Below are 13,264 nucleotides of genomic sequence, written 5' to 3' on the forward strand. Positions count from 1 at the left end.
ATAATCCTTAGCCTTTTTTCTGATTGCTTATTTCTGAGTCTGTTAGTAATTACCCTTCCAATTTTTGCATCTGCTCTAAAGTACATTTAACAAAAAGGAAATCACTGTTGGTGCAGTCTGGTCTGAAATAAATAATTTCTTTCCAAGAAGTAATACTACTTTTATTATATGTGTTAACTCTATAATGTGAGAATTGGGATAGGATCAGAGAATCATCATAGTTATCTTTCATCAGCTCTAAAATTCCTATTTTTCCAAATGCACATAGACACAAGTGAACATGAAAAAGCATTTAGTTTAAACAATACACTCACTAACCTGTTCTGCCTTTGCAGCGAGCAAGGTTTTTAAATTTTCCACTCTCTACAATAACGACAGCCTCATATTGTCTTCCAGGTATAAGCCCAATATCCTGTATAACATACTCTCTGTACTTTTTGTCTATTGTGGTGTTCACCAAAACAGCTGTATTGTTGTAAAGCACTATATTGTACTTGTCCCAGTCTCCAGAAGGTGGCACCCAACTCAGTCTCAGAGATCTCAAACCATTACTAACCGCCTTTAGATCTGCAACTTTTTCAGGGACTGAGGGAAAAAAAATGAACAAGGAAAATTAAAAGACAGTGCGAGGGTGGAAAGCTAATTAATAAGAAAATTAAAGACTGCATCTTTCTGCCAAATCCTGGCAGCTTTATACAAATGTATAAATGCTCTACAGTAATTAGGATGAGTAATGGAATTAATAAAGAAGAACATGATTAAATCTGCATTATGGGCTACCCATTAAGGAATTAACTGTTGTTTTATTTTCTTAAATTGGTATGCTACTTATTCTAATATTATAACGGGAAAAAGAGACTTCTTACCAAACAGAACTACATACAGATTGTATTATACATAAAGGTCAGCATATGCACAATTGGCTGCTTGTTTTTAACTTCCTTCTGTAATTTGTGTATTCAGATTTATTAAAAACTGCCCAGTTGGGTGTGAATGAAAAAGTGAACAAGCAGTAACACAGTATAAAGAGCCTCCGTTTTCATATTTATAGATGGTGAAAGACCACTGTAAGCTCCAACCATTATTTCTGAATTTTCCTACAATTAAAGTTCATCATAAATTATATACTTACTTGTTTGGCCAGTTGCCATCCTGCTTGTGCTTAATTCCCCAGCAATGGTGCTGATGCCGACCTGATAAAGGTGTCCTGGGGTGAGGCCAGTAAAGGTGATCTCTGTGGGTGTTCCTGGATGCACAGTCCTGCTGTATTTTATAGAACCAGTATCAGATAAGGTGACATTGTAGAAATCTAGCTTGCCTCGAGGTTCTTTCCACTGAACCTTTAGCGCATCCGTCCTGCCATCACTTTGTACAGATATGGCTTGCACTTCAGCCGGAGCTAAAGCAGTCAAAATGAAATAAGTTTGCTTTTATTGAATAACTGGGTATCTCACAAAGAGAGTCTTTATAATACATGTGAGGGTAAAATGGTAACGTAGCTAATTATTTACTCCCCTCCTCAGTGTTTCTTTCAGTTGCTTATTAGTCAGTAACACTGCAAGATTCAGATTTCCTGATTTCTCTGCACTTTGCAAAACTCAGCACTGTATCCAGTTTAATAGTTTTTTTGCTATTCAATTGGTGTTGTTACCTTATACATACTTCCTTGTACCATAACTGCAGTATATTCTGGCATATATATTACTATTGTGCTTTTTGGCTACATAAGTCTACTTTATATAAAAAGAAGCAGTGCCATTTCAAAGCAAAGGTCCTATCTACTACATGTAAGCACCGGATCACTAAAAACACAGCTCCTTACAAAACAAACTAAACAACAACACTCAAATGCAGGACATTTTTAAAATTAAATGCTTTTAGTAAACTTTCAAGATGACAAGCAACAGTGAATGTCAATCAAATTCTGCATGAATGCTTATCACCTTACATATTGCATGATCTCAAGTTTAGTCACTAAGGCTCATATGTAATAAAAAGCACTAAGTTTGCCCAGGTGCAGTAACCCATAGCAACTAAATGAATGTTTGCTTTGCAAGAGATGATCAATAAATGCTTCCCTCTGATTGGTTACTATAGGTGATTAGAGCAGTAGAATACGTTGCTTCTTTTATTAAGTTTTCACTTGTAGTAACTACTTTTGCTCCAATATTTTCTGAAACTTTACCTGTTCTTATTAATTTAGAGTTCCAGGTTCTCAGACCAGCTGCTTCAGAGATCACTGTCAGGTTATAAACATATCCTGGGAGAAGCCCATGAAAACTGTATGAAGTGATATTTTGTTCCAGGACAACTTCTGTTATTTTGCGATCTTCATTTAATAAGATAAGTTTGTAGCTATCAATGTTTCCATGGCCAGGCTTCCATGAGGCATCAATGGTGTCTGTTTTGCTGTTAGCATCAATACTCTTCACAGTAGATGGAACTAATGATAAATCGCAAACATGTTACTGAGGTGCTCATTCAAAACCATAATTTTAACCATAAAATAGTTTTGTAGCTTGTTAATGCTACTATTATTATGCTATAGTATTATTGTTGTCCCTGAATTCCTTTAAACTTATCAATTCATTATTTCTTCTCTATGCATAAAACTAAGCAATGTACTTAGCAATATACATATAACAAATGTCTCACAAATGAGACACCATTATTTTATTACACCCAAAAATCTTGCATACTTTACAATCTACTTAAAGAAACAGTAGGGTATACTGGTAGTAGTAATACATTTAAGGAATCTGAGTCTGATTGAAAAATAGTTCAAAATGAGAAACCATAAAACCTTCGAACCTGTAGATGCATTGATCACAGATGTTGGTGACCTCTTGTTCCCAGAAATTGCAGTTATCTCAATGCTATATTTGGTGCCTGGAGTAAGGTTCTTAAATGTCACTTCCTTTGTTAAGCTTATTCCAGAAACTTCAATCTCCTGAACAATTTCTTTTTTGCTATCGAGTAATTTCACTTTGTAGAGATCCACTTTGCCTGAAGACGGTGCCCAGTTAGCTTGAACACTTGATGATGTGACTGAATTCTTATTTACGACAAAGTTTGAAGGTGGCAATGGATCTTCAAAAATCAATGCAAGAAAATAAACCCATTAGTAACAAGTAAAGCACATTTTAACTGCATCGTGATGAACTAATGGAGAAGATGGTGCACTAACATTTTTAAAATACTTTTTCTAATAAGGAAGATAGAATAGAGAGAAGAGAGGAGGAAAAATTAAAAATAAAGAAATTAAAAAAATGGTAAAACAGGAAGAACAATACAGTATTTGAGCAGAAAAGGTAATGGGAAAATCCAGTATGACAAGAATGAAACGTAATGGGGAAAACACAGCTTAGTAGTGGAACCTATAGAACCTGCATGTGCATACTTAATTTGGCATTTCCCCTTCAAAGAAGAGATAACAGTTTTGCTTTAAATGTTTTGTTTTAAACAGTCATTCTCTAGTAGAAAGAAAAATAATAAAAAAAACACTAAATCAAATTCTTTCTCACAAGAAATGCTTAAACCGGGAATTTATTTTCTTTTACTTCTCCCCTGGCAAATGTTATTTTGCATGCCACTGAACATAATGTAAATCACTCTCATCTCAGACCATCTCAAGTTAAACCAACAAAGCCCTTTAAGAGACCCTGAGAAAATGGCTTTAAAGCTGGTAAAGTTGTCGTTTTGTGCTAACTTGTTATGCCCAAAAAGATTTATTATACACATATATCTTTTATATCTTTCAAATCATCTACACAATGCAAAGTGAGTACAGAGTATATGCGTAAAAACTTGGGTAAAGTGGTTTTTCCACATTACCCAATGTAATGTGGCAAGAAGACTTTTAAACCACTCTACAATGCACTATGAAGATTTGGGGGATATATCCCAGTGAGCTGCAAATCGCAGGTTGCGTGCCTAGAAGGTGAAGTTTAGAAATTCATACTTTATCTAATCTATCTGGCCCAGAACACAAAACACTTAGTCCTTTTAACATCCGCTAGAACAAAGGAACAATGTGCTTGGGAAGTGCCTGGGCTGAAAGAGTCCTGTCTGGAAACAAACACTTAAGCCATTCACATTGTTATAAAACGTCTCCGCTGGCTGCTTGCCATAAGTGCAATATCACACAGATTCTGCATTAACAAATGTAAAGAACAGCTTTAAATCAGTTTGGACCTTAAAAGAATCACCATATATATTGAGAATGCAAAATAATATAAGAAGGTTTAAAACATGATGAGGTCCCCCGGAGAAATTTAGTATTGGTTATCCAAGCAGTGGTGTTTGTTATACAATAACCCCAGCATACCACTTGTGCTTATCTCTAAACACCCTGCGCAATGCTTTGGAAATGCGCCAGTTTTCTTCAGTGGGACCTTCTGATAAGTCTCTGATGGGATCTTTTCACTAGTCAGCATGCACCTGCTGAAGCTCAGCTTGAACCTGTTGCCACTGGTGACACAAATAGCAATAACATTGGATAACTGTGTCTTAGGTGCACAGCTTTCATGATCCAGTCTAAATATCTGGAGAGTTACAATTTAGCCATTTATGGAACCTATGCGATCAGCATTAGGACTCTTGCCACTGCAATTATATGTTTTAGGATCCCAAAAAATGTGTCGATATTGTTTTTTATCTAATATTTAAAACTATAGAGAACCTGTAAAATAAATTTCACTGTTTTTAGCATGAGGTGACTCCTATAATGAATAATACACCACAACTAAAATATGAAAGCTACACAGCATATGACAGAATTCATTGGCTGGTATGAAATAGAGTTGGTTCAACATCACAAGTCCAAACAAAAATACACTATTGATTAATACTGTTATTTCTTTTAATAGATACAAAAAGACACTTTACAGTGCCTTGGTAACAAATATCTTTAAATACATAGCAGGGAAAACATTACCCAATAGTTTTTTACATGAGATTTGTTCAAATTAATTGGCTTCACTTACAAATATATCAAGGTGAACACACCATGCTTTTCTGTTAAACTAAATGATGTATGAGAGGTTACTGACTGGTCTAATTCAGCAAATACAGCATTTGTATGATAAGACCACTATGATATTATAATCATTTATCTCACAGGTAAGTGTATTACCCTTTTAGAAGTAGCTTAATATATTCATACTGTGAATGCCAAGCACTGAAGAAATAATCTTATATCTTATATAAAATCTTCACAAAGCTTGCTTAGTACTAAGTATGGGTTACCTGTTGCTACTTTAACATGAAAATCTTTGCTATGAATAAATGAACTTACTGAATAAAGACTGGTGACTGCTTAAGATATGAGGGCTCATTAATGACCACAATGGCATGTCAGAGATAAAAGAGACTATTCAATACTAATATGCAGATGAACCTACCTAACAATAGGGCACATTTACTTACCTACACATGGGGCAGATTTATCAAAACACAAGTTCGAATCCCGAATGGGAAAAAAAACGGATTGAAAACGAAAATTTCTGAAGATTGCAAATATCACGAAAATGCTTATGAGAAAAATCGTATTAGTCATGATAATATCGTATTGGCGATCCGAAAGTCACAAAATTTTTGTACCGAACTACTGTAAACAACGGCAAAACCGGTCCGACTTTTTCGTACTAAAGATACGAAAAAGTTGCGAAAGCGCCGAAAAAGTTAGGTACAGAAAAGTAGCGGAAAATACAATTGGACCTAGGAGGTATAGAGGGCCCCATGAGGCCCTTAATAATAAACAATTCCAATAATTATTGGTAAATCAGGTTAACCTCTGGACATTTTGAAAATAAATTTGCTGTGGGGCACAATGCAAGTTTTTTGCCACAATTCCAGTGACATTGTGGAGAGCAAAGACAGATGGAAATACAGGACATTTTCATTAGCCAGAATACGCAGTAAGCCATTATCACTGTATCCTAAGCTAATAAAGCTACATTGTAGATTGTCTTTCTACCACTTTATTTAAATGATGTATTTTTAATTAAGCATGAAACACCCTATGCATAATATTTGCATGGAAATCAATGTTTGATAGTACATATGACTAGTTTCTCATTTCTGAGTACCAAGGACAGAACACAACAAACAGAATTTATGAATTCACTATAACATACATCTGTCCAGAACACCATGCATCTGACTTCTGAAAAACTCTGGGATGTGCAGGGACAGCCACATACTGCTTTGGCTAGCCATTACATTTACAAATAACTTTAAAACCACTGACATACTTTAATAAATGTATATCTGAGATTTGCATTATGCAATGGGTGGAAGGCACATTTGATGGAATTAAAGGCATTTAAACACAGGGGATTCTCTAGCTGTAAGTGCCAATGTGAGGTTCCCCTTGATTGCCCTCTCAGTAATATATTTTTGTGAAATTAAAATATCCTTATGGGAAGTCCGGGGAATTAAAAAATGAAGATAATATGCAGCAAACCTGGCCAGCCATTCAGCTTCACATTTCCCAAGGGAAACATTTAACCAAATATGTAAAGTTTTCTGATATTTCCAGCTTGTATCACTGTACAGAAATGTATACTTTATTTCTGAAACTGATGTATTTGAGAAGTGTTGTCTGGGCCCAATTGTCAGTGTTCTACAATTAATACAATTTAAATTTTTCCACTGTAAAATTCCTGAATGCTGAATGTATATATTTTGGCAACCTTTATCTAATGCAAATTTTGCTGGTAGTGCAATAAAGTTATTATAATAGCCCAAATTATCATTCCTTTCAGTACTTTCAGTGGGGTCCATGGAGAATTGCTGAACAAGGACCACATTAATTTGCCAATGCAGCCCTAGTCTGACGGGATTTTTTAAAACTCCCTGACAGACTGTTAAGATGTTGCTTCGGCAGGCTGACCACTGGGCCCCATACATAGACCAATAAGCTGCAAACTTAGTCTGGCAGCTTTCATCAGCCCCTATGTCGTCAGCTTTACTCTATGGGGTAACTGAATTCAGGAAGAGCACAGAAATTGCACAGACAGTTAGGGTCACTGGACAGCGGGTGGCAGCCCAAATGTTCTTCTTGGAAACACCTTACCTGTGATATTAACACTGTACCATACCCCCTTCGCTTACTTATATGATAATTATAACTGCCTGCCCTGCCTCTCCAGTTACAAAACTGCCAAAGACAAAATTAATGTAAATTGAAAAAGTGCTCAGAGGAGAACTCAGAGTAAGTTTATTTCAATTCATTTTTTGAGTATAGAAACCAATAATGCAATGATAACATGTTTATAAGCCCTCTGATATAGCCATCTAAGAGAAAATACTTAGCAATGGCGTGTTATGTTTTTGTTTTGTTTCCAAGGAAACTATAGCTAATGGGCTTCCTTGAAAATGTATCACTTTTCTTAGCTTCTTATCCAATAGCGGAGGAAGTGCATATGCGTAAGCTAGAACAAGCAATGTAAATTGTTTTATCTAAATGGAAAAGGTTGTTTCTTAGTTGCATGTTATCCTTATTAGGATAACCAGTGGCATAACTACCACACAGCAGGGTATGGAAGACTGAGGGTGTGTTTCCCCTGGCATTTTTTTTGTGGGGGCAAACCATTGTAAAGGTATGCCACTGAAGGTGGGTATGTAAGATTCAAACATTACTCCAGTTCAATAACCCATAGCACCCAAATATATGTGTGATTTAAACAGGCGATCAAGAAATGCTTGTATGACATTACTGCTCTTTGTAAAGAGGAATGATGAGTGTGGACCCCTGATCTAAAATTAGTAATTGTCTGCTTTCAGGATAAAACACACTGCAGATATGCTATTCTGAATATGCTGATGTCTTCAGAATATAGTAATCGCTAGACTAACTAGGTAATGGCTCTATAATAATGTTCCCATAATGCCCATTTTATACCATTTACTAAACACAATACTTTGCCAGGAAACTGAGATTACCAAAGCAATTTTCTGTTATAGACTTATTTGTTTTATTATTTTATGTATCTTGTGATATGTACTAATATATTGATCAAAAGAAACAATTACCTTTCCTATACACCATTTGACATATTATCTGACATGGATCTATATATAGATGTTGCTAAACTACAGTTACAGGAGTTCCAGCAAAAGCAAATGAATTATACCGTTGCAACTAGACCAAAATTACTGACTGTAGAACTGACTAACATAAAGGAGTTATAAGACCTGCACTTCTACAAATCATTCAGACACAATTGGAGGACTGTTGTTGAACAACTCTAATGTTTTGTTTTATTAGAGCACCAAAGAGAGTGTATTTATACAGAAAGGCATACAACTGCCCAACCTCTGCTTAAAACTATGTTTTTTTTTAGCACATGGAATAAAATGCCCCACTAAGTTGTATGTTAATAATGCAATAATGATATACTGCAATGAAACAGTTTCTTAGAATTCTCTCATTACTCTGCCCCTATTTTAATGTGCATTTTTATAGTGAATAAATGTAACTAACATGGTTACTGTATTTATGCCACATAAAATATATACATATATGTATATACATATATGTATATATATATATATATATATATATAAACAAGGGAAGGTGTTCTCTTTCATTTAGCAATAAGATGCTTATTAAGGAAGTCTTTAAAAACTAGAATTAGAATCCTGTGTGACTAAGATTTCTTCTTAACTATAAAAAAACTACTATTCCCTTATAATGAAGCTATTAAGTAATCATGATACCTATCTGTCCCATGTTATATACTTCTGCTTTATATGCTTCTAGTGTTCCTTTGGTTGTCCAGTTTCTTAATACAATTGAATTGAGCCGTGTGACTGTATAGAATAAGTGCACATAAATGCATCTGTCTTCCTACCTGTCTGTAGGGAGAGATTCTTCATTTCGCCATCTTGTAGCGATACAATCCTTAGGTCAAAGACTGTTCCAGCCTCAAGTCCACTCAGTGTGCATTCATAAGAGTCATTAGACTTTTGGATGGGGTTGCAGGTGATTTCCCAAAAGTTGTGGGAGCTGCAGGTCAAACTGAAGTTGCAGTGACTGCCAGGACTGGTCCACTCTAAGTAAATAGACTGTGAGGTAACCGTTACATCTGTATTGTTGATTGTACATTTCACTGGTTCCACATTCTGAAAAAAAATGAAATGTACAATTGATTGAGCATTAATCTAATTCTTTAATTCAAACACAGACAAATTAAGTTTCACAGTTTAAAAAAGGGAAAAATGTTATGATGGCATGCTAAAAGAAAATACATAAAAATTCAAATGAAGCTAACTTGTTTCTGAGATTCTAAATACATGTGTAAGCAAACAATGGGACAAGACATTAATAGCGAAAAGCTTAAATTTAGCTTCTTCATTAGCAGGTGTTGCACAAAGTGCAAGAGTTATACAATACAACTAATATATATGGATACAGCAATGACAACACTCACCTTGATGAGGTTTAGTACAATCCATAATGAGAGTCCAAACGCATATCTCAGCATTGCGAGGGGCCTAATTACAATATGCTTTTTTATATATTAAATTACATTGCAAACTATTGACAAATAGAAGTTCTCCAAAGTTTGTCAACGTGGTTTCTAGTAATTAGGAAAATAGTGCAGGATTTTCCCTGGGAGTTTGGGATTGTTATGCAAAACGCCTTAAGTACAAATCCTAACAGCAGGTGAATCTTTGTAATTTCTTTCTGAAAGGGGGTGCAGGAAGGGTGAAGGGTACTAGAAAGATCCGTTCAGGTGTAGAAATTAATAAGAAGGTATAGTAGACAACGTCTTGCAGTTCACAGATTGCCATTCTGTCCCAGTCTAACTGTGTTCTGTCCTCTCCATTCACTTCCGCAATCAAGAGTCAATTTCCTCGGCTAATTGTATAGCAACAATAATGAGCTGCGACCCAGGAGCAATCCAGCCCAGGCAGAGCAATCGTCAACACCTCCCCTCCCTCTGAAATTTTAGAAGAGTCCAGGCTGTCTTCAAGGTCCAGCTTTTCAACTACCAACCCCGCCAACTTCCTCTGGCTACTGACCCTTTAGTGACCTGCCCTGGCATACAAGCTTACAGTGTTCAGTGCTCTATTTGCCCCTTGTGCCCATTCTCTGGACACTGCCGTCCCATGCCAGCACTTTCACTTTTCTGCTCTAAAATTTCTTTGCTGTGAATCTTGTTTCTTTCTCTCTCCAATTTTCCTCTCCCCCACCCCTGCCTTCCTTCCTCCTATCTTCTCATTTTCTCTCTCAGGCTCGTTTCCCGAGGCTATTTTTGGCCCTTTTTGTTTTCTTTTCATAATATGTTTGCCCACTATAATTTCACACAAGCAGCCTCACCCAGAAGGTTGTAGTCTTTCACCAGTTCATTTTGGTCCTTATACTTTGCAAATCCCTTTTTTCCCCAATACAACTCTGATGCATGCTAATTTCTATCTTACTCATTTAACATTCCTTATCCCGAACTCTTCTCCATTGCTCTTTCCTTAAACATAGTTTTTAAATCTCAGCCAACAAATCTCTATTACTGCAAACCATGTTATATGTTTGCAACTTTTTGCTACAGAATATTCTGGATATCAGCCCTTTTTAGTGCTACTAAATATTTTATTAACATGAGACAAATGTAATATACCAGCAGCAAACAACACAAAAGTGTTATTTTAATGATATACTTCAGTTGTATAGAGTTGAACTTTTTCTATATAGTAACAATCTACATTTCTTAAATCACAGGAGCCAAGCAATTACTTTTTATCCTTTATGTTATATAGTGTTACAGATATACAGTTCTCCTAGAATTTTTAGAAATGTGTTCCTCCAATGTTCTAATATAAAGTCTGTAAATATTCTTTATGTACAGATAGATGAATAATGCTGAAAGTGTCTTACAGAGAGAGTCCAGAAGCAATAAAGAAAGGGTCAGCGTTCTTTTTCTTACCGTCAAATCTAAATAAAAGCTAAGATACTGCAAGTAGCCAACTGAAAGAATGCCTCCCTCAACAGGCCCTCACCATTTAAGTTAAATGGATTAGATCCATGTAAACTATAAGGGCACACCTACAGAGCAAAGGATATTATAACAAATAGTTACGGTTCCCCAGGGTGGAATATGAGGTAGATCAATCAGAATTTATCATGGAACTAAATTCAACTGCCCCTCCCTACCTCATTGATACCCCTCCTTCCCCCCCTACCAGTTCCATAGATCACTAGCAAGTTGTACGGAGATATGATAGCAACTTTGATCACACTGGTGATCCTGGCCAAACCTCATTTTCTATGCCTGTTAACTGCTTTTTCTTACTTATGCCTGTAATAATAAAAAGCTAACTCACTCAATGAATCCCAACTACAGTAAAGAATGGTTCTCTCCAGTGTATTTATTAATTTATATCTTATTTACTGATCTAAAAGTTGAAAATCTATACTTTCTGGGGAGATGATTTCTAACATAGCAACACAAAAGCAATTTAGCAAATACATCTCTGTTCATAACTAACTATGATAATTATAGGATAAGTAGGACTATTAGAAATACAAAGGGCAAACTACACAACCTGCACACAAGTAACAATTAAAGGACTTAACACCTTCCACAGGAAAGGACAAGGCTTCACCAGCTGCTCTAAAAAATGGAACACACACTTGTTATTGAAAGCAAACAGGGAACCCTATACAAGAAATAAATCCCCTAAAAGCAAAAAGCAGAGATAAACAGTAGATGTAAAGGTGGCCATAAACAGGCAGACTCTGAGACTCAGGCCAGTTGGCAGCTTATCAGATGGGCCTGCCTGAAGCATATCTGTCCAAAAATCAGGCAGATGTCTTTCAGGCAAGTTTAAAAATCTTGTTGGGACAAGAACTGGTTTGGTTTGGCAGTCTTCACCCTGATATCCTACATTCACTGTGCGAGGGGCCAAATGATCAGATCTGCTCATTTGCCAAGATAATGTATTGCCAGCTTTACTGAAATATAGGATTTTTTCAAAGAAAAAATATATTGTATTAATATGTTAGCAATGCAATGAGTATATAAATATTGTGTCACTGTACAAAATGCAAAGAAGCTAGGAAGACAACATTAACACTACATTAACGTTTGTACCAAGAAAAAAATATAGCAATATATTATTGTTTCAGTGGAGGTCTAGGAGATTAAACAACACAGAATATCAATCTCTTAAAGGAGAACTAAACCCTAAAAAATAATATGGCTAGAAATGCCATATTTTTTATACTTAGCTTAATGCACCAGCCTAAAAGTTTAACATCTTTATAACAGTAATAATCCAGGGGGTCACCATCTTGTATTCTGCTAGGAGTGTCAGGGACACTCACAAGCTCAGTGTGCTCTAGGCAGCTGTTGAGAAGCTAAGCTTAGGGACTGATGCAAACAGCCTGTAATACAGGGGGCTCAAACTCAATTTACCTGGGGGCCGCAGGAGGCAAAGTCAGGATGAGGCTGGGCCGCATAAGGGATTTCACAAAAAATTGGCTTTCAAGGGATAATGCAAGGCACGGCGGGCGGGAGCTGCTGATTGCGGAAATGACGTTATGCCATCATAACAGTTATTATGGGAAGACGTTCTGTGTGCACAATTAGCTCCTTATGATGGCATAACGTCATTTCCGCAATCAGCAGCTCCCGCCCGCCGTGCCTTGCATTATTCCTTGAATCGCAATAAAAATCGCAATCCATTCATTGCTTTTGAGAAGGCGTTGGTGCGGGCCACAAAATATTGTACCGAGGGCCGCAAATGGCCCGCGGGCCGCGAGTTTGAGACCCCTGCTGTAATAGAAGGTGATGCTACAGGGCTGATTTTTAATTCTGATGCTAATTGCACTGGTTTCCAAGTTGCCATGAAATGAGTATCTGAATTAATTAATAACCAGCCATGTACTGTGAAGGTTATTTTCTATATAAAGTATATTGGGAGTCAGCCCCTAAGTTCAGGTAAGGGACAGCAGCACTAAGCATGTGTAGTGAATTAGCAGAAAAGAAGATGGGGGTCTACATGCAGGCATACATCTTCATTGCCAATGGTCTGTGGTTCCCTTGTGCCGGTACAGAGCTCCAAAACATAACGCACAGCATTTCTACCCTACTTCTTTGTTAAGCTTTAGTTCTCCTTTTTATCTTTTGTATGGTGTAGACCTTTTTTGTATTTTTTTATATATTTTATATTTTTGTGTGTTCTGAAACTGGTAACTGCATATCACCCTAAGAACCAGGAAGAAGTTTGAAAGACAGAATGGATTAAGAAAAGGAGA

The 13,264-nt window shown here is 36.4% G+C and overlaps 1 protein-coding gene across 2 annotated transcripts in view; it reads right to left on the reverse strand.

Moving 5' to 3' along the window:
- The window catches only part of ptprb (protein tyrosine phosphatase, receptor type B), a 58,286-nt gene that overhangs the window by 22,474 nt on the left and 22,548 nt on the right, over positions 1-13,264 (reverse strand). The window contains exons 1-6 of one of the 2 annotated variants that reach the window (XM_012958662.3): positions 9,438-10,136; positions 8,859-9,129; positions 2,812-3,090; positions 2,186-2,443; positions 1,133-1,399; positions 319-585 (exon numbers count right to left, since the gene is read on the reverse strand). In XM_012958662.3, coding sequence (XP_012814116.1) covers positions 319-585; positions 1,133-1,399; positions 2,186-2,443; positions 2,812-3,090; positions 8,859-9,129; positions 9,438-9,491 — 1,396 coding nt within the window. In that variant the 5' untranslated portion in view covers positions 9,492-10,136. 2 annotated transcript variants of the gene reach the window in all.

This window comes from Xenopus tropicalis, chromosome 3 (genome assembly GCF_000004195.4).
Source record: "Xenopus tropicalis strain Nigerian chromosome 3, UCB_Xtro_10.0, whole genome shotgun sequence".
In the NCBI taxonomy this organism is placed as follows: Eukaryota; Metazoa; Chordata; class Amphibia; order Anura; family Pipidae; genus Xenopus; species Xenopus tropicalis.